The 23,495-nt window shown below is 37.6% G+C and overlaps 1 protein-coding gene across 1 annotated transcript in view; it reads left to right on the top strand.

Moving 5' to 3' along the window:
• fstl1b (follistatin-like 1b) overlaps positions 1-22,979 on the top strand; it is a 29,644-nt gene extending 6,665 nt beyond the window's left edge. Inside the window, exons 3-11 of the mRNA XM_042001169.1 lie at positions 10,175-10,276; positions 10,392-10,521; positions 13,061-13,093; positions 14,811-14,941; positions 15,798-15,916; positions 16,234-16,346; positions 16,840-16,950; positions 17,060-17,154; positions 21,601-22,979. Coding sequence (XP_041857103.1) covers positions 10,175-10,276; positions 10,392-10,521; positions 13,061-13,093; positions 14,811-14,941; positions 15,798-15,916; positions 16,234-16,346; positions 16,840-16,950; positions 17,060-17,154; positions 21,601-21,642 — 876 coding nt within the window. The 3' untranslated portion in view covers positions 21,643-22,979. The remainder of the gene's footprint in view (positions 1-10,174; positions 10,277-10,391; positions 10,522-13,060; positions 13,094-14,810; positions 14,942-15,797; positions 15,917-16,233; positions 16,347-16,839; positions 16,951-17,059; positions 17,155-21,600) is intronic.
• Positions 22,980-23,495: the final 516 nt, after the last annotated feature.

Genomic DNA, 23,495 nt, shown 5'->3' with positions numbered 1-23,495 from the left:
TCTTTGCTTGTGTAAGCTTTCATGCTTGTTTAACATGTCTGCACTGCTCTGTAATTAGACCACTTTTACTGGACGCACTGCAGTACAGATAAGAGGGGAGATCTGGGAGGAGATGTGTACGGGAGTTGAACTGTGTGATTATGGACTGGTGAAGTTTTTAGCAGCAGGCAGACTGCTAGTTATTGTCTTAGTAACTCTGAGTCAAACTGATTCACTTGCAGCAGGTTATATTCCAAGGCTTTTATCTTCTAAAGTCTGACTGGTCTCTCGCATGTGTCACCTCAAAAATACATAAACAATTTCTAACAAATATTTAGTGGAAACTGATCTTTACCTGGAATGCAGCATGTAATGCACTTTTATAATGTTCTCCCATGTTCTAAATCATAATGCAACATTACTACAGCATCATATCACCATCCGCCTACATGGGTAATCATATTTCTTTCCAAATTGTTTACATTTTATGTGGAAGATTAAAAAAGTCATAATACCACCAGATGTGACAACTGTGCAAAAACAGCCAATAATCCTTAAACATTTTTTTCCATTATCAGTGAAGTATAAATGTTGGGACAGCAGAGCATATAATGCAGAATCAGCCTAAATAAACAGTTGTTGATAGAAAAATATTGTTGGCTGCTTTACTTTTTACATTAGATGACTGTTTTAGTTAATAATCAGTTCATTATTTCCAGAAATCTAGACCTTTTTAAATGAAGGTCTAGTTTACTTGTGCCACCCTTTTCCCAGTCTTTACCCCCGCTTGGGCCCTTTAATAAAAAATCTTCTAGACCAACCCCTGCTGCTTTTATGGGCGTCTTTGTCTACAGAATGATGAACCTACACAATCAACCATAAAAGAAATGAGAAGACTGACCAGGGCTGGATTAAGATTTTCTAGGAAAATAAAAGAAGGTAGTGCAGACATTACAACCTCAAGCTTGGTTTAAATATCTAAAATAAATTAATGACGAAAATAGAAATAAAAAACATTTAGGGTAAATATGTTGCTTTTATAATTATTTCATAATATATGAATATTATTTAATAAACTCTCTGTACATGTTTATCTTTAGATTATTTAAAAAACAAAAACATAATTTGTGTAATTCAACAAGTGCATTGTTTCAGACCAGAAAGGTTAAAATTCACATATTTTGCATCAGGTTGAAGTTAGGGTTCAGTCAGCACTAAATATAAGGTTGATAATAGAACTTTCTTCTAGTTAATTTTTTTTGTCCAAAAAATGCCACAACAGTAAAATTGAACTTGCAAATTTAAGATCTTATGTGATTTCTCCACACTGATTTTCAATTAAATCATCTCAGTGTGTTTTGATAGTTTAATCTACTATATGTCCCTTTGCACTTTAAGGAACATTTATACACAGTTTTGTTGGATCAGAGCTGATTAAAACCTGGGTGGGTATTTCAGCTCTAGACCAGACTTTAACGTTCAGCTCAAATACATGAGTTTTTAAATGCATCCAGCGGTCTGTAACAGGACCTTTTCCTTCTACAAACATGTTCAAGCTGTAAGCTTCAAGCTGTAAGCCCCAATATTGGCCTCAGTGAGGGAGAGGAGAGAGGGGCAGGGAATCAACTCATTCCCCTGACTGGAGTCTGAGCCTTGCCCACCCTCCTCACCCTTCCTTCACCTCCCTTATGATTAAAAAAAAATGGCCAGAACAGAGTAGGGGAAAGTTCGATGGGTTCGAAAACTGGCAAAGTGAGAATAAAGAGAAAGTTAGAAAGAAATAGAGGTAAATGTCAAGTTTATCTGGTTAGTAAGAGCAAGATATAGAGAAAAGTTCTGAACAGGGTGATGAAAGAGAAGTGGAGAGTGGTTGGATGAATAGAGGTGGTAGAAAGACAGGTGGTGAGGAGAGAGGCGACACTGTCGCCCAGCAGAGTGACAACATGGGAAGCAGAGCCGGGGGTGGTGCTGCGTTCACAGTGTTTTATGTCCTCTGCTGACGTTTTAACTGCTAGCAGATGTAGTTCTGCCCAGACCGTGACTTATTTCCTGCTTTCTTTAGTTGCTCTTTGTTTCTTGTTGTTACTTTTTCTATTTGCTCCATCCATTCTCTGCCTCTCTTTCTTCTGATTCTTATCTCATCTTTCTGTTTCTGGTTTATTCATTTATATATATATTTTTTTTTTACTTATTTTTTTTGGGTGTAGTTACCACATTTCAGCTCTGGAACAACAGAGTCGGTGGGTGTAAAATAGCATGCTGAAGACTGGGGTGACATCATCCTGTCCGTTGGTGCATTCCTTTCACACTGAATAAGAACAGGGAGAAGAATAACAGGCAGGGCAAACTGGTTGTTACCCAAAGCCTCTTTGTTTCTGCTGGTTTAATCTTAAACCTGGCCCCCAAGAGAAAGATTAAGATCTCCCTTAGAGCTAATTTAAAGCACTCATATCTTTGTGGTACATCATTTTTTTTAGAAACCTTCCTTTTTCTGCCATCAGCTGTCAGTCGATTAGTATTCAGTCCATGAAATACTAACCTGGCGTTGGTGATGAAGATACAGCTGATTAGGTCAGGTCTTGAAGATATCAGAATGGAGAGGTTTAAATTATTGAGGGCAAATTCTACATTTTGTCTAATGACTCAATGCTGGAGCAAGATGATAGTCTTGTCATGTTTTACCCTGTGTGAATTTAGCCACAAGCTTGATTAAATTCCTCAAAGAAGGAAACCGGATCATAGTTAGCTTACAGTGTGGCCTAAGAGTAGTTCTCATTTTTGTTTGGCACCGCTCCACTTCCTCTTCTGGTAAGTCCTGCTTAAAGAGAAGGAGATCCATATGAGCTGAAAGACAGCTCAGTTTCAGTCTTATCTGTCCTCACACTCATGGGATGAGCCCACATCTCATGAAGCTGAGGAGAGTTGGCTGTTAAGAGCTGGAAACACATCTTGGGGAAGAGCTGGATATGTTGGTAAGGAGGAGAGCAGAGGCACCTCTTTGACCCAGATACAGAGGAGGTTTTGGCTCAAGACGAACTGTCGGACACAAGCTGAGGCACAACATAGCTCAGGAATGCAACCCCCACCCACCTTTCTTTCTCCTCATTCTGTCCTTGTCCGTATCCCTTGCTTTTGCATCTTGCTTCACTTCTATTATTACATTTCTTTTTCACTGGAGATACAGAAAAAAATGTTTCAGCACCTTGAACCAGGGTTTGGTCCTGTTAATATTTGAACCTTCTTAGTACTCAGAGTTTTATACCAGGTTTTAGATTTTTGGGAGGGCTGGGCGTACCTTTCCCCATCTGTAATAACATAAATTTATGGGAAAAAAAATGTATTTAGGACTTCATATATAATAGAAAGTATTGATTAAAAAACAATATGTGGAAATGGAAATAAAAAGTGGTTGCTTTCACATAAAAGCAGTTTTGTGTTAATTTAAGTTGATTTTAGCCTATTTCAAATTACTTTTTCAGATTCGCATGTAGTAAACAATCAAATTGTATGACTCATCACATAAATAAATGCTATTTAGAAGCATACAGCCGATATGAAAGGATTACAATGTGCTGAAACAACTGAATACTTTTTCCACTTAAGGGGCTTTATTTTCTTGTTTCTACTCTGTAACAAGATGTAATGTCGTCTGTACTTTAACCCTCTGACATCACTGTACACTCTAGTTATCTGGTCCAAACCAGTTACTTGAACGGTCCATAATATCAATTTTTTTATTTTGCAAATTTTCCTCACATTTGCTGTGAAACATAGCTACCCATATATGTCCTGTCACCACAGGATGGCATTAAACATTTGCATGTGTCTCTAAGGGATGGGCATTTCAGATGAATTTTGAAGTTGACTAGTCAGGCCAATCAAAGTTGATTAGTTGATTAGTCATGGTGTCACCATGATGTTATACTTAATCTACAAATACATTTTTGTAAAACGTGTGAGATGTTATTAGCATAATGTGTTTTTATTTTTGTTTATTTTAACATTCTGTGGGTTCTAGTGTCCTTCATAGTACAGTAGGCAGATGAGAAAGTGGGCCAGGGAGACGTCTGGATCGAACCTGGGCTGGCTGTGTTTAAGGGGTGGCTGTTATGTCAAGTGAACTAAACACTGCTCCCACAGGATTATTGAGCTACAGCAAAACCAGTTATTTTTCCTCGTCTTTCTGTCTGGTGTTTTTGTTCCTGAAGCTCAACATTGCTATGACAGTTTAGAAACCGTGCTGCTCTGGTCTGTTGCCTCCACTGTCAGTGAAAACTCCAACAAAAAGAGCTGTTAAACTTTCCTGCTTCCACCTCTAGACTGAGGTTGGGAGGCGGAGATGAGGTGATTCCTCCTGGGTGAAGCTGCAGCTGGCTTCAGCGTTAGCTAACTTTATCCAGCAGTGATAAAGAAGACATCGGACTCTGCTGTAACTAGAAGAGCTGCGTGGTGTTTAGTGCTAAAGCTTGCAGCAAAACATTCAGAACTAAACGGACAGTTTCTTACAGCCAGCTTTCTGTGCTACGATGTCCCTCTGCTCTGACTCATACCTGCCCATGTGTCAAACCAGCTGATGCAATGTGCATCTCAGTCGACATTTTTAAAACTGCTGCAAACTTAATGTGCTGTTTCGATTACTCTGTTAGTCGATTAGTTGTGCATGTCCCTAGTGTCTGTGTGTCAGATAAGTCATCTTAAAAATGCTAATGAAAATCAGCCAAGACAGTGGCAAAGCCTTATTGTCATGAACAGCTTTTCACCTGCTTCATTATTTACCTGAAGATGTTGAATTTGTTGCTGGGTTGTTTTAGCGCTTGACTGCCTTTTAAGAGAACAGATACTAAATGTATATATGTTTAGCTGATTACAGCAGCCAGGATTATTTAGATACAAGAAAAATTGGCTGCATCGTCAGATTTAAACCACTTGGTAACTGCAGTGGTTGAGAAGGCATCCTATAAAGCAATGCTTGGCTGATTGAAAGGCAGCATAAAAAAGAGCGGACTAATCCCTTGGAGTCTTTTTGAACTCCCATAAAAACTGGCAGAAACTAAAATTCTCATTTACATATGATGAAGGATTTTGACTTGGTTCATTTTGAATTCCACTTTTGTTTTGTGAGCCATCCTAAGATGTCTGTGCTGGTATCCTGGGGCTTAAATGTTGCTACTGATGAGCTGTGCCATCAGCCTTGCTTTTAATGTTGATAATGTTCTTTTCTATGAAAGATGTTCAGAATTTAATAGAGAATACTGAAATTAATATATATTTTTTATGTCTTTTGGTCTAGTTAAAAAAAATATATTAAACTTCCAGATTGTACTTCTCGTTTAATACACTCATATGTGTGTAGTGTACCAAAAGTTAGATATAAAAACATAAAACTAAGTTTCTTTTTATCCAGTTTTTATCCAATTTGACATAGAGATAAGCTAGTTGTTTCTTGCTTGTTCTGGTATTTATGCTAAGCTAATTTCACCTAACATATTAAGCTAATCCAAGTTCAGCTAGTTCATTATGTTGCTGTGAGATGAACAAGAATACAAAATAAATACATCCAGAATAATTACTCCTTTAATACCTTCATAAGTTAGAAAAACAAGTATATTTTGTGAGCTATCCAGTAGTGTCATCTTATTTTTGCTGTAAGTTTTATGTTTTACAGATAAAATAACATGCTCAACATCTCTAAATGGAGACTCACTGAAGCCTTCAGGACGCAGCTAAAAGCTGATATGCCTGTCTTGACTTGAGTCTCATCAGCTTATATCAGAATCATTATAAATCCATCCCTAGTGCTACAATAGGATATCCCAGAGGAGTTGTGGTGGTAAAATGTCAAAACACCCAAGCTGTTTTCCACATTTATTTATTTCCTTTATTTCCAGTCCATCTCTACTATATACTAAATGTACTGTTAGATCAGAGTGTAGAAAATCTTACAATGTATGATGTGAAATGAGCTTTATGAGGATGCTTGCATACCAAAATAAACCCTAATCTCTTGAAGCTTTTTCACACTCACTCATTGGAATTTGATAGATGATGATGACAGATGTCTACAAAGCTTAAAGTCAGTCACTCTTCACCCTTTTTATATTAAAAAAGGATTCAACCATAAACCACACTAAATACAGCACTGAAACAACACGTCCCCAACATAGTAACATGAAAGCTAACAACCAAAGATGTTGTATGGTACTGATTTAATCTCTGTTTGCCAAACCAGTTGAGTTGGGAGAAATGTGCTTTCTTTTATCAAAGCACTGATTTTCTTTTCTTTTTTTTTTTTTTTTTTTTTAAAGAACTTCCATTATGCTGTTTGCTGCTGCGGCAAGGTATTTACAGTCTCTAAATCAATGTTATCTCTGCTAATAAAGGGCAGGGATGCATAGTGGGGAAGGATTTGTGGTGGCTGTGTAAAGTGACATTCACAGGAAAGAAGCATTGATTGGCTGACTAGATCAATGGAGCATCTCCAACATATGCACACACACACATAAATAGATATTCACAAGCCTGTATATAAAGATGGATAGGCTCTGTTACTTGCACTCTTATGTTTTTTGTTTTGTAGTAGGGCAAGAACATGAGGAAGACATGCAGACATGCAAATGTTTTTTTGTGTGTGTGTGTGTGCGTGTGTGTGTGTGTTAGCATGTTTTGTTGTTCTACTGTGTGCAGCCTTATCATCAGTAAAATACAGTGGAGCATTTTCTCTGGTGAAGCGAGAAGTTATTGCCCTTTAGCTCAAGTCTACCACAGCTTGGAGTCAGTCAGCATGTGGGAGGGGAGGACCCCTCCTTTTCTTCTATATCTTGACCTTCTACCTGTTTCCTAACATTCAGACTCTCATCACCACTCTATCCTCTTCCTCTTACTGCCCACTTTCCTTTTCTGACTTCAGTGTAAGCTCTATGAAGTCAGTCTTAGTTCAGTGACATGTCTCCTGTAGCTGTAAAAGGGCACAGCACTTAAGTTTTAATTCTCTCAAAACATTTAAATAATTTAATTTGCCTGACAAAAAAACAAGATTATGGAACATGATAAATTAATTATGCTTGTATACAATTATTGAGCCATCAAGGACCTTCTCTACCCTGTAATGTTCTACAGGGCAACATGCTTCTGTGATTAGTGTTAAATGAGAAAGAAAACATCATTTGCTGGAAAAAATACAATTTAATTGGGACAGCCACAGCGAGTAAGATTGTTTTTGCTGTTGTGGTGCATTGTTTCCAGTTTCTGCTCAGTGGATGAGTGGGTGAATGACTGTGTTTGCATGCATACCAGTAAAACAGCTGATTACGGAAAACCCTCATTGTGTTTACATTGAAATAATATAAAACGCGTATTTAACATTTTAACATTTGACTGATTTTTTTTTTTTTTTTTTTTTTGCTTAGGGTTGTATCATAACATCTTTCTACTTTCATATCTGCAGATGAACTACAGCCAGGAGACTTCAAAGTCTAGTACTGCACAAAGTACCTCCTATCTAGTAACATTACCTGAGTGAGTCAATACTCTTGGAAATGACATTGTACAGCAAATATTGTAAAAACAGCTTTCACCATCATAGTCAGTGAAAAAGACCCCTTCATTATACTACCACTCCTCCCCTTCATGCCAACCAGTTAGAGGGCATGCAGTTAGCTAAGCTAGCTACTTGCTTAGCTAAGTCAAGCTGTTTGAGCTTCCTTTCTAATCCACTGTAAGTTTGTAACAGTTGTGAAATTGTTAGATAATTAATAGATGATAAGCTGTTTGACTATTGTGTGCAACCTTTCAAACTTAATAATATTTTTTTTTAGCAAGCATTGTGAAATAAAGAAATATTTACTGAACACAAGAGCATGCTGTTTAAATAGAAATTACTTTATAGCATGAATAATAACTTGGAACTATGACTCAGTCTCCTACTAACTTCTAAGTTAAGGGGGTTCTTCTTTGGAATTTGGCTTGTCTTGATTTTAGCACCCTCCAGGTGATTCTAATTTTTATAATTCCTGTGAAGTGGTTATGTGACAATTGTGACAGGTCCTCAATAAGAATGGTAGTATTTTTACTTTGTTACAGAATGTAAAAAGGGGGATAACTGTGACTAATTTAGCCAAATTAACTTTGTAATCACTTTAAACTTACCTTTAACATTTCTGTACTTTAGTATGTCATAATTTATTAGTCTGGTATCATTCTTAAAGTCAGTTGAAAGAAAATTAAGGGGTTTAAGTGATAATAAAAACACATATATGGCACATGAGTAATTAATTTTCCCTAAGTTAAATGTAAATCCCATATTATGACTCAATTTTGACTCAAAACTAGAATATATAAATATATATAAATGTGAATATAGTTAGTAATTATACATTTGAAAGTTTATGTCTGCCCACTCGTGCTCATATCCAGAGTAGCCACAGGCAAACATGATTTATGACCACATGAGGTCGGCTCTGGTGGTTTAATGAAGGTGACATTACAGTTGTTTTTTTTCCATTGTTTCTACAGTCTCATGTTACACTGTATATCTCTGTAGGTCATAAAATCTGAGCAGCTTACTCTGCTGTGAGCCCATCAAGGTTGCCTGATTGACGCTTCTGTTAAAACACCAGAACAAGAGGCCCTCTTGCCCTCACTATGGCAACAATCCACTTGAATCAGCTGCCTACACATTTATTAGCCAAATGTCAGCGATCATCTGCTCAGAGAAAGATGGACTAACGGCATTCTACATTTGTAACAGATTCATCTTAGGAACCCATCCATTATTCATGCACTGGTGAAAGTTTCCACAGGTTTCAACAAGCCTCCAGCCCATCTGTGTCTAACAAACTGAATTGTCCAACATGCTCAAGGCCACTCGGATCACTTTGAAGAGTTTCCATGACCTCAGCTTAGGAGTGCAAGTGTGTGTGTGTGTGTGTGTGTGTGTGTGTGTTTGAACTATGTATTTAAATTAAGTAAATCCCTACATTTCCCCCTCCCCATGCCAGGTTTGAGTTAAAGTTGCTACAATGTGATGCAAGCATGTGACTCCCCCCTCCCCCATTAAACCACCCCTTTATATTTATCCTTAGAGCTTATGAAGGTGTTTGGCAACAATCCACTGGTTTTTATACATATCAACAAGACAGTACAGTCATAAACACACACACACACACACAGAAACTTCAGATCAAGCTCACGTGCAGTCAGAAAACCAACTTTGTGCCTCAGCCACACAGGAAACAGCAGCTTAGAGACAAGAAGGAGGAGGAGATGAAGTCTGGAGAAAAAGATTTTACTTAGCATGGGAACAGGCCCAGAAGGAAAACACAGCTCAGACTCCAGATGTGGAAACACCCTGCACACACATGCATGCTCAAATACACACACACATACAAAGACACACAGACTGGGAAAGGAGGGGGTAATGAGGGTCAACAAATGGCTGTGGAGCTCCGCTTGGCGTCTTGTGATTGGCTGGAATGTAGCTATGGTGACCTCATTTTTGAGTCTGCTGGCAATCTTTTAAAACAAAGAAATGGTTTAAAACACTAATTAAGAGTTAACTATGAGTGATTAAATGTAAAAATAAAATAAGGCTTGAACAATGACGGCATTTGAAGCACTGTCTATGATTTTTAGTTTTTATTTATTGTTTTTTGTTGTCTTTGCACCCACACACAGTGAAGATACCACTTTAAACTGTAACACTGAGGACTACAGTGTGACCAATAATGATGTGTTTGGGCAACATTCAGTGCCTCACCGGTGACCTCAGTAAAATACTAAACATGAAAAACTGATGACATTAAAAGACAAAAACAAGGCTACAAACACAAAACATTTATTTTAAATCATGTTGATAAATATTGAAGTTTTTAATGTATGATATAGGGGATGATTGCCCAAAGACGCAGTGATCAAATCTTGCAGGGTGGTTTCTGGAAACTACTATAAAAGGCCACACAAGTAGTTTGAGTTCATATTCTTATACACCGATTTGAAATCTGCAAAACAGAGCAGTTTAATCTTAGAGTGTGATATTTGCATGCTTTGTCTCAAAACCATTTTTAAGCCTGACAAGAGCAATAAATGTTTTGTTTTTATTGCTTCAGCATGAGCCTCCGACATATGCAACAGCACCACCCTGTGTGTGAAACTTGCAACGTTTCCTAAAGTGTCAACATTATGTGTTCATGTCATCCAGGATCTGCAGAAGAAGAGCAAAGTGTGTGCCAATGTGTTTTGCGGGGCCGGCAGAGAGTGTGCTGTCAATGAGAAGGGGGAGCCAAGCTGTCTGTGCATAGAGGTGAGAGATGGATGTGGGGTTCAGTCAAGACCAAGTGGCTGCACTTTCACACAACAGGAATAGAAACAAGTTTTCACTTCATGTTCGTTTGGTTTCTGGTTCTCTTTATTTGTAGAGCTGTAAGCCCCACAAGAGGTCAGTGTGTGGCAGCAATGGTAAGACCTACAGGAATCACTGTGAGCTCCACAGAGACGCTTGTCTGACTGGATTGAAGATTCAAGTGGCCCACGACGGACACTGCAAGGGTAAAATCAACAGCACACAGCAACAAACAAAAGGAAGGGAGCGTTTACAAAACAAACTTCCACAAAGAATTGATGCTTTCATTATCTTTTTATAATCTTGCTTAGGGACCCACAGTAGTTCACCCGGTGTGTCAACAGCAGTGAACTACTGTGGGCCCCTAAGAAAGGCCCTTAACAAGAAGATATACTGTGAATGGAGCTGTGTTAAGATGTTTGGGTTGGATATAAATAATGCTTTCATTCCAAAGAGATTTTATCCAGTGCTGACAAGGATCACTGTAACTTCTATATAGGGTTGTAGATGGATCACAAAGGTTTCACATATGTTCAATATGTGCCAGTATATGTGCCAGTTGCACATATGTTAGTATGGTGCCTTTAGTGTCATACATGTTCACAAGCTGACAAAGACTGTTTGCACCTGTCTCTTCTTTTTATTCGTGGTCCAGAGGCACTTACATGAACATACACAGCAAGATGAATACAACTAAATTATCTTCATAAATCTGGTCACAAAAATAACTCAATACAAAAAAAAACTATTTTTCTGTGAAAATAATTCCTTCATGGCTATAAATGGCTTTGGCATCACTGTAATTCAAATATTCAAATTATCTCCACCTTTATCTGCATGCCACGCTACAGCTGCTCACTCTCACTTCAGCTGTTATCAAACATCATATAATGTGTAAATGCTTGATAAACCTTGCTCTTAATCACCAGCCCTGATAAGTCCCACCCAGTAAGGGCTGGTTTCTCATGTGTGATATGCATGCCAAAGTTTCTTCTTTTTTTTCCCAAAAACTGTTAATGTCATCATGCAGCTTCAAGATTGAAATGTGCAATGCAAATTAAATCTATCGTTGCATGCCTAGCTGGACTTAATGTAAAAATGTTTCTGTTTTAAAGTTCATTTTCGTTGAATAAACAAACACTGTGATGTTTAAAATAAAACAAGGCACAATAGCAAGATAGTTTTATCATTTAAACAGATTTTTGTTTTATTAGAATGATAGCAGCACAGAAACAGGTTCACAAAAGTAGTGTACAGATGATGCACACCACATGGATCCCAACAGACCTTGATGCATTGCACCTTGAAGCCAGGAACTAACAGAGCATGCTAATGCTAGCTGGCACTAACATTTGGAGCTCAACATTGTGATTTTCTTGCCCATTGAGAGCTCCTGGTGGGCAATGTCTCAACCATAAAGTAGCTTGTCACTATTTTTGCTTAAGATGCAGGACTTGAGAAATTTATTGTAAAATGTAAAAAATGTGAGAGGCATGTTATAATGCAGCTCTCTTTTTAAATATGTTCATTCAAGCTACAGCATTATGGCTATGAGAACAGTTTTTTTTTCCTACACTAGTTATATTTAGACCTAATTAACTGCTTTTGTTGGGTAATACTTTACATGTCATGTTTGCTGATGTGACACGACTGTATTATAGGTGATAATTATGATGTTTCACTGTATTTAAGTACTGTGTGAAATGCATCAGCGTCTCTCTGGTCCTATCCACTATTAAGTCCACTAAATGGTGAACAGTATACAGTGTGTGATTAACAAGTCAACATTATGAACACAGTAAATGGATGCTGTTGACTTAAAAAGACTAATTACTGCAGGAAAGCTACTCTAATAATGGTGATATTCGCACTGATTCCTATTCTGTCGTGCTGTGTAAAGTGTTTTAATGACCTAAGTGCAGGAAGGTAACAATGTGAATATTTACTGAAACACAGAGAAGCTGAGATTAATGACAAAGTTCCTTTTTTATAATGATGTAATGTAATTGTATGTATTAAAAAATTTAATTGACATATGATGCAAATTAGCCACCCTGCTCATAAATCTGCTTCTATCAACCACTAGAAAGCTGAGGTGTGCTAAACACATTACAGCCACGCATCCCTCATCCCAGTCTACAGTAACACGTGGAGTTTGACATTAGATGCAAGGTAGATGCACAACTAATCAATGGTTTAACATCTTTTTTAAAACATAAAATAAACATAAGAACCATCTGACCGTATTATAATGAAAAGCACAAATTCTCACTCGTGTGATTTCCAACAAGCGTGAACTTAAAGCCAGTTTGAGTGATGATACTATTTGGCTCCCTGAGGAGTGTTCAGGTGCTGATAACACGACTAATTGAACTGATTAGCATGTGACCTCTGAACTAACACATATTCATCGATCTGATAATCTGAGGTGAATGGGTTCACAGTGACCAATGTGCTACCACACTCAAACCTCTGACCTCAACTTTTTATTAATACATCTGATGTTCGCATGTTATCTTAACTGAACCTTTCACTTTCCACACAGCACATGTTACACAGTGTCCCTGCTGGTCTGAACATTGATCAGTGGCAGAAAAGGCAGAGTAGTTTCTGAAAATTGTTGTGTCAGACTCTCCTTTCCAGAACTTTGTTCACTGACAGCCAAGTTTATCCCCATGAATCTCAATCCACCTTATTTTGCCTCAGTTCTTATATTTTGTTTCTCTCTCCAATAATCTCCTTCAGAAAAGAAAAAAGAGCAGGCGGCTGCCAGCCCAGGTGAGTTTCTGCTCGTATGTATGTGCATGTCCATCTTTGCATTTACCGTCAGGAGTAAGAGAAAGTACACCCAGAACTCAAGGGCCAGTCCTCGGTCCTAAACGGTTTATCTTGTGTATTAATGACATTGTAACAGCAACATATCTGCACTGTTAAAATTTATTTTATTTGCAGATGACACAACTTTTTTTTTTTTTTTTTGATGCACGTCTCAATCGAAAGCGTGTGAAAGAGGTGAAACTGAAAAAATGAAACGCTGGTTTAATATAAATAAGAGAAGATAAGATAATCCTTTATTTGTCCCTCATTGGGAAATTTTCGGTGCTACAGCAGCAAAGGTGATAGGTGCAAAAAAACAGCATTATAGAAGAACAAAAAACTGTACAGATCAAAAACTATATAAAAAGTCTATATAAGAAAAAAATCTATATAGAAGCCTGTATAAAAAAAACATATATTCAAAAAGAATTTACATTATTGGACATTATTGATATTGCACATCTGTGTGTGTTATTACTTCTCTGTTGTGGCTGTGTGGCTGCTGGGAGCAGTGCAGATTGTACAGTTTAACAGCAGCAGAGAGGAAGGACCTGCACGCTGCAGGTGAAGCAGTCTGTCACTGAAGGAGCTGCTCTGTGTTGTTAAAAAGTCCTGCATGGGGATATCTAGATTTAAATAAATTATCCATATATTTGATAAAAATATATTTCATGGTATGGTTTATGGAGATACAAATATTTAAATTTCATTGGATATTGAAGGCACTGAGTAAGAGAAATAGATTTTTTGTGTGTTATTGTTTATGGAAATATTTCATGGAAGTCAGATATTAAAGATATAAAAATAAAAACAGCAAAAACAATTGCTGTTACATAATGTGAAGGATGCGTTGAACAATAATATTTTTTATTTATGATATAATATAATATAATTTAATATAATATAATTCTTTGATTGTTCTATATCTGACTTATTGCGTTGAAATATGGGGAACTACACGTAAAACATTTTTCTTTTACAGAAAGAGCACAGGGGGTCCCTGAGGCCTTAAACTTTCAGAGCCATTGTGATTAATGTCCACATTGGCCTGCAGCTGTTTTTAGTTCATTCATTCTTTCTCTGTACCACTTAGTCCATTAAGGTCGCGGGTAAGCTGGAGCTTATCCCAGCATTTTTAGAAGGTGAGAGGCAGGGTACACCCTGGGCAGGTTGTTGTGACTGTTTTTAGTTAAATAAATTAAATTTGTTATTGGTTTAATTATTTTTGGAGAGGGGCAGATTATATAAGACTTTCTTTTTTCTGCTGCCTTTTATTCAAGTGTTTAAAACTTATGTTGTATTGATTATTTTGTTTTAGTGAGACTAGATAATCTTATATTAAAGTGAAGTTTAATTAAAGCCTTAGAAAGTAAGTACATGTGCTCTCTTTTTCACATGATGTAAAGTATTATATATTTTCATCCAGATATTTTGAAAATATTCCCTTGGGCGATATCTAGATTTAGATTGTATCCAGAACTGGTTCATATCTTATGTTTTATCTGCTGTCTGAGAGCAATCGCTGTAACTTGATGAAAAGGTCACAATGACACTGGAAATAAGTAACACATGTCCAAAAGGACAGAAACCAACTGTGAAAAAGCTTTCAAGATAGCGTTTATCCTTTGGACTGTTAATTCATCCCTCTGACCTTTGGAAATATTGTCTCCTGCTGCAGTGGTGTGCTATGCTGCTGATCGCAATGAGTTGAGGAATCGTGTGATCCAGTGGCTGCAGACTGAGGTCGTCCCAGACGGCTGGTTTGTCAAAGGGTCCAACTTTTCTGATACACTACTCAAGTACTTTAAGGTAGGCCTCTTCTCTCTGCTGGCGTCCAGTGCGGCAGGACTGACACTTGTCTCTATTTGTGTTCATGCACCATATTTTTTTGTACATGCCATCTTTTCAACCAAGCCGATCCACTCAGTTATAGACCTTCCAAACTTGTCTGCTAATAGTTGTCATTCAGTTTAACGAGGATCCCTTCTCTGCAGTGGATGGCCTCTGTCTCTCTGGCATGAATGAGGTTAAAGCCGAGGAACAGATGGTTCTTGTTGAAAAGGTTTATCTAGTCTTCAGCGATCATGGAAATGTGCTGCACATTTTAAGAGTGTACTCACTGCTAAATGTATACAGCACCTCATGAATGTTTTAGATAATCTATCTTGTGCACCATATGGCCTCAGCATAATGGATAAATAATGAAAGGTCTAGCACTGCCAAACCACCTCAATAGCTTTTGTTTTGTTGCCCTGTAGAGAATAATGTAAAGCCTGTATACTGTGCATCTAATGTTTCAGAATGAATGCACAGTTATAAGGATGCATTCCAGAAATTAGTGTGTCAACAGAATGTTATGCTATAATCACCACCATCTGGAAATATTAAAAAGATAAACAGGTTTTAAGTTGGCCCGCTGCTTGAGATGCTTAAGCTGAATGGAAATCAGAAAGCATGGTCGTCATGACAAGCGTTGTGCTCACAGCATCTTTTGGCAGTGACTGCAAATTTCCCCCAGTTTAGCCACTTATTATTGATTAATATTTCACATCCAAGTGACTCAAACTGATCAAAATATAACATCAGCCTTGAAAATACATGTGAATTATTGTGGGATTGTAATTCCTCTTTTGTGCCGTTGTTGTGTTAACCTGTGTTTCTGCAGTCATATGACAATGGTGATTCTCTGCTGGACTCCTCCGAGCTGCTCAAATTCATCCAGCACAATGAGTCAGTGGTGGAGTTGCAGTCCTATGCGGACCAGGAGAGCAACAAGCTGCTCAGGTCAGTGTGTTTGTGGAAGTTCATGCTTATATAACAATGTATGGGGAGGCAACACCTGCTTCAGTTGCATATTTTCCCACCCCCCCTTTCAAATATTTGCTTTTGTGATAATGCTTATGATTAAAAGTTACAGCTGGATGCTACGATGCTATTTTAAGTCATGTTATATAGGAACAGTGCAAATATCTCAGAAGGTCTCCTGTGAGAGCTTGTAGTGGCGTAAACACCTGTGTTCCGTGGAATAAAACTCTTTCAACTAAAATTCCTGCTTCTTGTTATTCTGATCTGTTTTCTGTGTGTATGTTTGTGATTGTCAGGAGTCTGTGCGTCGATGCCCTCATTGAGCTCTCTGATGAGAACTCTGATTGGAAGCTGAGCTTTGATGAGTTCCTCAACTGTCTAAAGCCTGGTTTCAACCCCCCAGAGAAGAGTGAGCTTAAATAAATGCTTAATAACAACGTACCATGAAGTTGTAGTAAAGCTGCAGCCTTGTAAACTCCCAGCAAACTGTTAAAGTGAGCGTCCAGTTGCACTTTTCTCAAGTCAGCTTTGTAGCTGTTGCTTCAGTTTGCTTAGTCAATCATTTGTTCACTGGCCTTGTGCACGTTTGGTAATAGAAATCAAGATTTCTAAAGCTGGTTATATTAAGCAAATGATGTATATATTAGATGCATCTTTATTTTATTTCTTTTTTTTTTTTTGTAAGATCATTTCAGAAATACTCATGTTTAGCACGGGTAATGGCATAATTTGCTGACTCCTCGTGACTAAGCTGAAAGTCACTACAGGTATTTGGCGTAGCAGTAACATTCTTAAATGGTAATGGTCATAAAAGTTAATATCAGTAATCTTTCTGTTATCACTCAGCTACATTGCATTAAAAATGCTTCAGGCTGATTGGCTTGCTCTGTGTGTCTGTGCAGAATGTGCCCTTGAGGATGATATGTATGAGGACGGAGCAGACACCCAGGTTGATTGTAACCGCTGCGTTTGTGCATGCGGCAACTGGGTGTGCACTGCTATGATCTGCACTGGTAATGATTTTTTTTATCCTGTTTATTCCACTAATCATTTGACAAGTTTGCGTAATTCATTTATCATAACATATGTCCCTTGACCTTTTTTTTTTGTTATCCTTTCCAGACAAACAGGCGGCCTTGGATGAGTCAGCAGATCCTGGAGCAGAGATGACGGAGGAGGAGTGGAACCTCCGTGTGGCTGAGCTGAACAAACACCAGGTCTGTAGAATCTGAAAATCTATCAGTACAATAAAGTAAATGAGTCATATCAGCACAAAGTGCTGTTCATCAATATCAAATGAAATATTTAAATGCTTACGCAACGCTTAGTTAGTAATCACCCCTCTAAATATAAACTATATATATAAAAAAAAGTAAGAACAATTTATGTTTGATTATTTCTTCTCTTTAATAATACCAACTGGTCTTGTATTTTACATCGTTGGAAAGCCTCATTAGTCAACTTTACAACAAGGTATACATTTTAAGATTGTGTTTCTGTGCAATAAGGAACAGAACTCAATTATTCTTATTCTTATTATAATTTGTGTATATTATTCCAAATGTGCCCGTTATGTTCTCCAACTGGTGCTCACTCTTGTGTTTAGTTGCTTGTTGGATTTGATGATTGCACTCTCCCACAATAATAATGAAAAAACAACACACATTGGGCATTCTTATACTTTATTTATTTTACACTGTCATAGGCTGGCCTTAATAGCATGACATGGAAGATTCATACACGGCAACAGCAGCTTGGCTCCGCCTCTTTATCCTGGTCACATTTTCCTGTGGGATGGTAACCCATTCCTTAACCAAGAGTTGTTGAAGGTCAATCAGTGTGTTTGTGTTGGTACAGCACACCCAAGCTGATTGCACAAGTGTGATCTGGCCAATCACAGCAGGTCATTCCATCATTCTGGAGGAACTCTGTGCACTACCCATATGTTTAGCTGTGTAGATCATTCTACAGAAGCAAACAACCAATACAAGTTAAACCTCATTGTAAAGGTGACTAATCAGGCTTTCCAATGATATATAGTAAAACATTAATTGCTATTACCAATGGGGAGAAATAGTTGATGAAACACAAATAATTTCAAAAGTTTTATTTACTATTACGTTTCCTTGTTCGGTGCCAGATTATCATCACCATTTGGGTGTTGTTATTATTTCCAGGCCAAGTTTTGTCTCCTTCTTAACCTGTGCAACAGGTTAAGTAACCATAGTGCTTTTAGTTTTTCTTCAAAGAGAGCTTATTTCTCCTCCATCTGAGTTGTCTAAATCTACTATTTAATTCCAGGAAATATCACTGCCATTACCCATTAATGCAGGGTTCATTTAGATTTTTTGAAGCTATAAACAAAATTACTGGTAATTAATTTCTAGACAAAGAGCATTTGAATCACACCACTCTGCTAAGGCAATACAACCCATGGAGAAACTGGAGTGCTCAATAAATTACGAACTAGCAGATTCAATGATGCTCAATAGGTTTATTTGGGTGTAGTAAAAGTAAAGTGAGCTTACCACAAAATGAGTGTTCATTTAGCTAATAAAACAAATGATCTGTTAGTGGAAAATAAATGATTAGTTTGCTGTAATTTGTTGTGTCTGTGTCTACTTGTTTTTATGTGTGATGCTTACAAGGTAGCTCTAGGGATGTGGATGGAGGCCACAGCTGAGTCAGCAAGGTCATGTGCTCTGTGACCCTGAGGGGCAGCTTGTAATGCCACAGTAAACAGATTTTACTCTGAGTGTACAGATTTACACAGGCTCTCTTTAAATTCACCTTCAAAATACAATCCTGTTTCCCAACAAGTCAGAACACTGTAAAATCATTAAAGTTAGGAAATGATCTTGTTTACGTCTTCTTTGAACAACAGTGCAAGGACTATAGAACGTCTGTAGATTTTAGTGTGAAAAGTTTTCTTTTTTCCTATTTTGATTTTAGCTGTTCAACAGTTCATCTTCTTTTATATTTTTTATTGCATAATATCAGGGGTTACACGGGTATGTCATTTCAAACACCTGGACTCATACTGTTGGAATAAATACTGAATATGGTCTGACATTTTCTCAAATGAAGCAGAGCTGTCTCTGAAAAAGACGTCAGCTTATTTGTTGCTCCAAAACATGTGTATATCAGTCAGTACTCATGGTGTCATGGGCATTGTGCAGCCTCTATGTAACCGAATTGTGTGGTGATAAAATTTGGGTATCCGTTTGATCAGTTATTTTCAGCAATATTTTCCAGTTCCGATTCATTAGATAATTAACAAATATTTATTTATATTTAGCATCAGTCCTTTTGAAATGAGATGGATACAGAGGAGGCAACAACAGATCGCTCATTTCTATTAGTGGGGCATAATAGCTCAAAATATAAGAATCTTTTTTGTGATAAAAAAAGGACCTGATATGCTTGCTATGTTAGTAGATTTTCAGGAAACGAAACTGGATACTGGGACATCACATCCTCAGAGTTGGCCAAGGCCAGTTTATCTGCCTCCTGTCTGAAATGACATGCCCAAAATAAAATAAGTGTATCTTCACAACTACAAGGGCTGTATGCATAATTTTAGTCTCAAATTACTACAGAAGTGTCAGGATCAAGCTTACGGCCACATCACCCTGAGAATCAAGATATGTGTCACTGAGTCAGTAAATACACCTGGAACACAGTAGTAAATGTAAATGGTTATCTCCTCCTAAAAGAAAACTACATTACTTTCAGTGAACAAGGCATAGCATTCCAATTCATATAGGAGTTAGTAACGTCTGATTAGTAGCTGTTTAACAGTATAAGCTACAAAAGTGAAACTGAGTAGTTTTACAGATGTTTTAAGAGGTGTTGCGCAAGTAAATGTCTCAGAAAGCCATCGGCTGATGTGGAAGATCGACATTCTCTATGAAAGATGCACTACAGAACTTTTGCAATCTCAGTGATGTGTCCCCTGGCAACAGCTAATTCAGTATCTAACTTGCACCTATGAGCTCTCTGCAGACAGTAGAAGACTATCTTATCTCGTCTCTTATCTCTTGTTCTGTCTCTTTTCCCTTGTCCCTCTGTGCTAATGTCTTCTTGCGTTTCTTTGCTTAATCAGCCACATTTGCGTTCAAAACAACCAGTGTTTTTATATCCGTTTGCTAGCATGTGACGCTTTGCATAAAGCAAAACTCTGCTGCAACGTCACGTTTGAAAAAGCTGTATAGTGCAATTTTCTCAGGCATGGGACACTGATGGGCAGCCATGGCTGCAGATATACACGTAATAGATGTTACTGTGCAATGAAACGAGTCTGGAATGCAGAGGTTTAAGTTTGGAAAGGTATGTAATACATTTTTAATGGTCAGAGTTTGAAACTTAGAAACTGTCAAAAACATGGATGAAGGAGACAAGCTTAAAGGACCTAAATGCAGAACTGATGAAGATTTAATCCTAATAAAAGACTAACTAAGACACAAATGAAGCCTAAAGAACTGACCAGACTGACAGAGTGACACCTAATAAACACACACAATAAACTTGCACAAGAACAAAGGAAAACCGGGAGATTAAATACAGAGGGAACTAATCACAAACAAGAAGTAGGTGTTGCAAACAGAATACACAAGGAGAAAAACTCTACAAAATAAAACAGGAAGGGCAGAACTCAAAATGACAAGGCTGGAAGCTGAGATAGAACTACCCAGAGAAGAGACAGGCGTCTTTGTTATCAGCAGAGCCTCTGCTTTCATGTGACATCCTGCGTGTGGTTTGTTTGAAGTGGAGAAATTAGCAGAAGGTGTAAAGAAGACAGTGCTGTTCTCATGTTTTTGTTACATTCCCATATAATAGCTTAGGGTTTGAACAGGGTTTCATTTGGATGCCAATACTTGGTAGAGTCTTTTAGCCAATTTTATCTTTATCATTTTGGTACACTACACATTTGGATTGGTGCTTACTAGCATGTGCAAAGATCTTCTGTACTTCATGCATCTCATGCTGTCCCCTGTACAGGGGGCTCACTCGTCAACAAAAGGTTAACTGCCAAATTGAGGCTCACATTCAATACAAACATAATCAAGGAACTAGTAACATATATAAACAACACGTACTAACTGGCATAAGACAAGACCAATAGGACAAAATTACAGATATTGTTTGAATCTTTAATAAATGACTATTAGACACAAAGACAAGACAGTGGCACACACATGATGTTGGTAATGAGTCCTCATGTAGAGCAGTAAAATCTCTCACATTGATGTGGTCATATGGCTTTAAATCCCTCTTTATTTGAGGGGAAAACTAAACTGTCTTGTTTCTATATGTACCTAATGTTTTACTTAATCTCTGAGAAGAGAAATCTTAACAACCCCAAAGATGATGCCACCAATGCAGGCCCGAAGTTAACGCACCGAGTGGTTTCTCCACTACTGAGAAGCCACAGCAGGAGTCACTCTGCTTTTTCTGTTGTGAACCAGCTGGATCTGATGGTTTACATGAGGCAGCATCATTCCAACTTGACTGTCGAGTTAGAGGACAAAAAAATACAAGACAACTACTAGAATAGAAAAAGAATATTTAAACCTGTAGATGCTGAGACAGTTATGCTCAGTTTGTTCACCTTAACACCGTATATCATCTTTTCCTTCCCATTTCAATGTTTTCAAACACAGGACACGGCTGAGAAGATGAAGACCAGCACAAAGGAGGCTTAAATAAGAACACTAAGAAGAAGAGGATTCATGCCATCACCCTTCTTCCATACTTGATTTCCCTCATGGTCGAGTGTTATTAAACTGACTTTTTCATGTTGCTCAGTTATGTTAATTATTACACTTTTTTTATTTACAGTGTTTAAGTGTTTGTGTTGATGTTTATTAGATTCAAGGGCAATCACAGAATGTAATCTGATTCCCTGTGTTCAGTACTGTCATATTTGATTGTATTCTACACTAGTCTTGGGGCTATTTTTACTACATATCTTTCTTTTTTTCCAAGTTGTTACAAAAGACACTGTAACGTTGTCACTGTTTTGGAAGAAGGAAGTCATTGTTGTAGAAGGTAGCAGAGACGGGAGCTTGGAGAATCCACTTGTTGAAATGAGGGTACCTGGTGCAACATGTTTCTTTTTACCCTCGTGTCGGCAGGTGTGGTAAACTAGCTGAAAACAGAAGGCAGAACTTCCTGTGTGAGTTGTCTTTGCCATGTAGAACTGCCACAGCAGGCCACTACTCGACTGTTGCACTTCTTTTTTTCTCTTTATCTTTCCTAGGTTTTAGTTTATCACAATACTGAAATGCATTTGTATTTTACTGCTTTGGTGATATTTTTACTGAAAAGAAAAAAGTTTGTTTCTATGTACAGCGTGTTATTGGCTTGAGTTAGCTCAGCCTGTTCCCATGTTATGCTTGGAAGAGTCCCTGTGGTGCTTTTGGTTAAACATTTCTTCTGTCTTGCTTCTCTGAGACAGATTGCAGTCCAGTTTTGTGCACCCAGGTGAGCTCTGATCTAAGCTTAACATGAGGAAAGCTAAAACCAAAGTCTTGATGAAGTGTTTGAATGAAAAAAAAAAGAAAAACTCTCCAGGTAAAACATTACTCTGGACCCAGCAACAACACTATACCTGTGCTTTCAAAATCACTAACAGAAGGATTAGCCTCATTGTCAGCTGAAGTAGCATAGATGCATCAATATCGGGGTGTGAGAGTGTGTGTGTGTTATTAACGTGATGTTGAGAGTTGTTTGTTGATTGTGTTCATTTGTTTCAATTTTGTTTCTAAATTGGGATGTTTAACAGTTAAAATCAGTGCCTTATACCTGCAAACAGTATCGGTCCCAACCTTTGCTTGCACAGCAGCGGTTTTGCCAAGAGCTCATTGCAAGAATGAGTGCGCTTTGCTGAAGTATAGCAGTAAACTAGTGCTTTGTAACTGCCCCTATTAAAGATCTGTGTGAATGGTACATTACTAGTTTTGAGCTAGATCTCTATTCCACTGAAAGTGCAAAGACTGTAAGGAAAATGTATGTATGCCAATAAATCCCCTACATAACACAGCCTTGTCATTCTCTCTGTTTGTGCTTGTATTTGCTAAATTTCATATTCGTACTGAGTGAAAAAACTTGATGGCACCATATTGAGTTCTAAAACTTGTTTCTCAATACCCGAGTATCATGTGTGTATGATTATAACATTGCGTGAGTCGGTGAATTTGGATTGTAGTGCATTTTTTGAGAGGTCAACAGCACTATGAACACGATCTGCTGTTTTTTTACCAGCTTTCATCATCAGGAAGTGATGGTGCCATCACAGTTGTATAAATTCCTCAAGTCAAATGAACTAATGCAGCTACACTACAGATGCTAGCTTTTAAATTTTATGCTGAAGGGTTGGATGGTTGTTATCTTCTTTACTCTAGCGGATACAACATAATAGAGGAATTATTCATTTTGATTCTCAATGTTATGCTTGATATAATTACATTTTGAAGTAGATTTATAAAGTAGGCTTTCATCGTGATTTTCTGGTTCAGAAGTTTTTTTCTTCTTTACTGTTTATTTAGGCTGTTTT

This window comes from Melanotaenia boesemani, chromosome 12 (assembly GCF_017639745.1).
Source record: "Melanotaenia boesemani isolate fMelBoe1 chromosome 12, fMelBoe1.pri, whole genome shotgun sequence".
NCBI classification, from domain to species: Eukaryota; Metazoa; Chordata; class Actinopteri; order Atheriniformes; family Melanotaeniidae; genus Melanotaenia; species Melanotaenia boesemani.
This window is presented reverse-complemented; position numbering and strand designations above follow the sequence as displayed.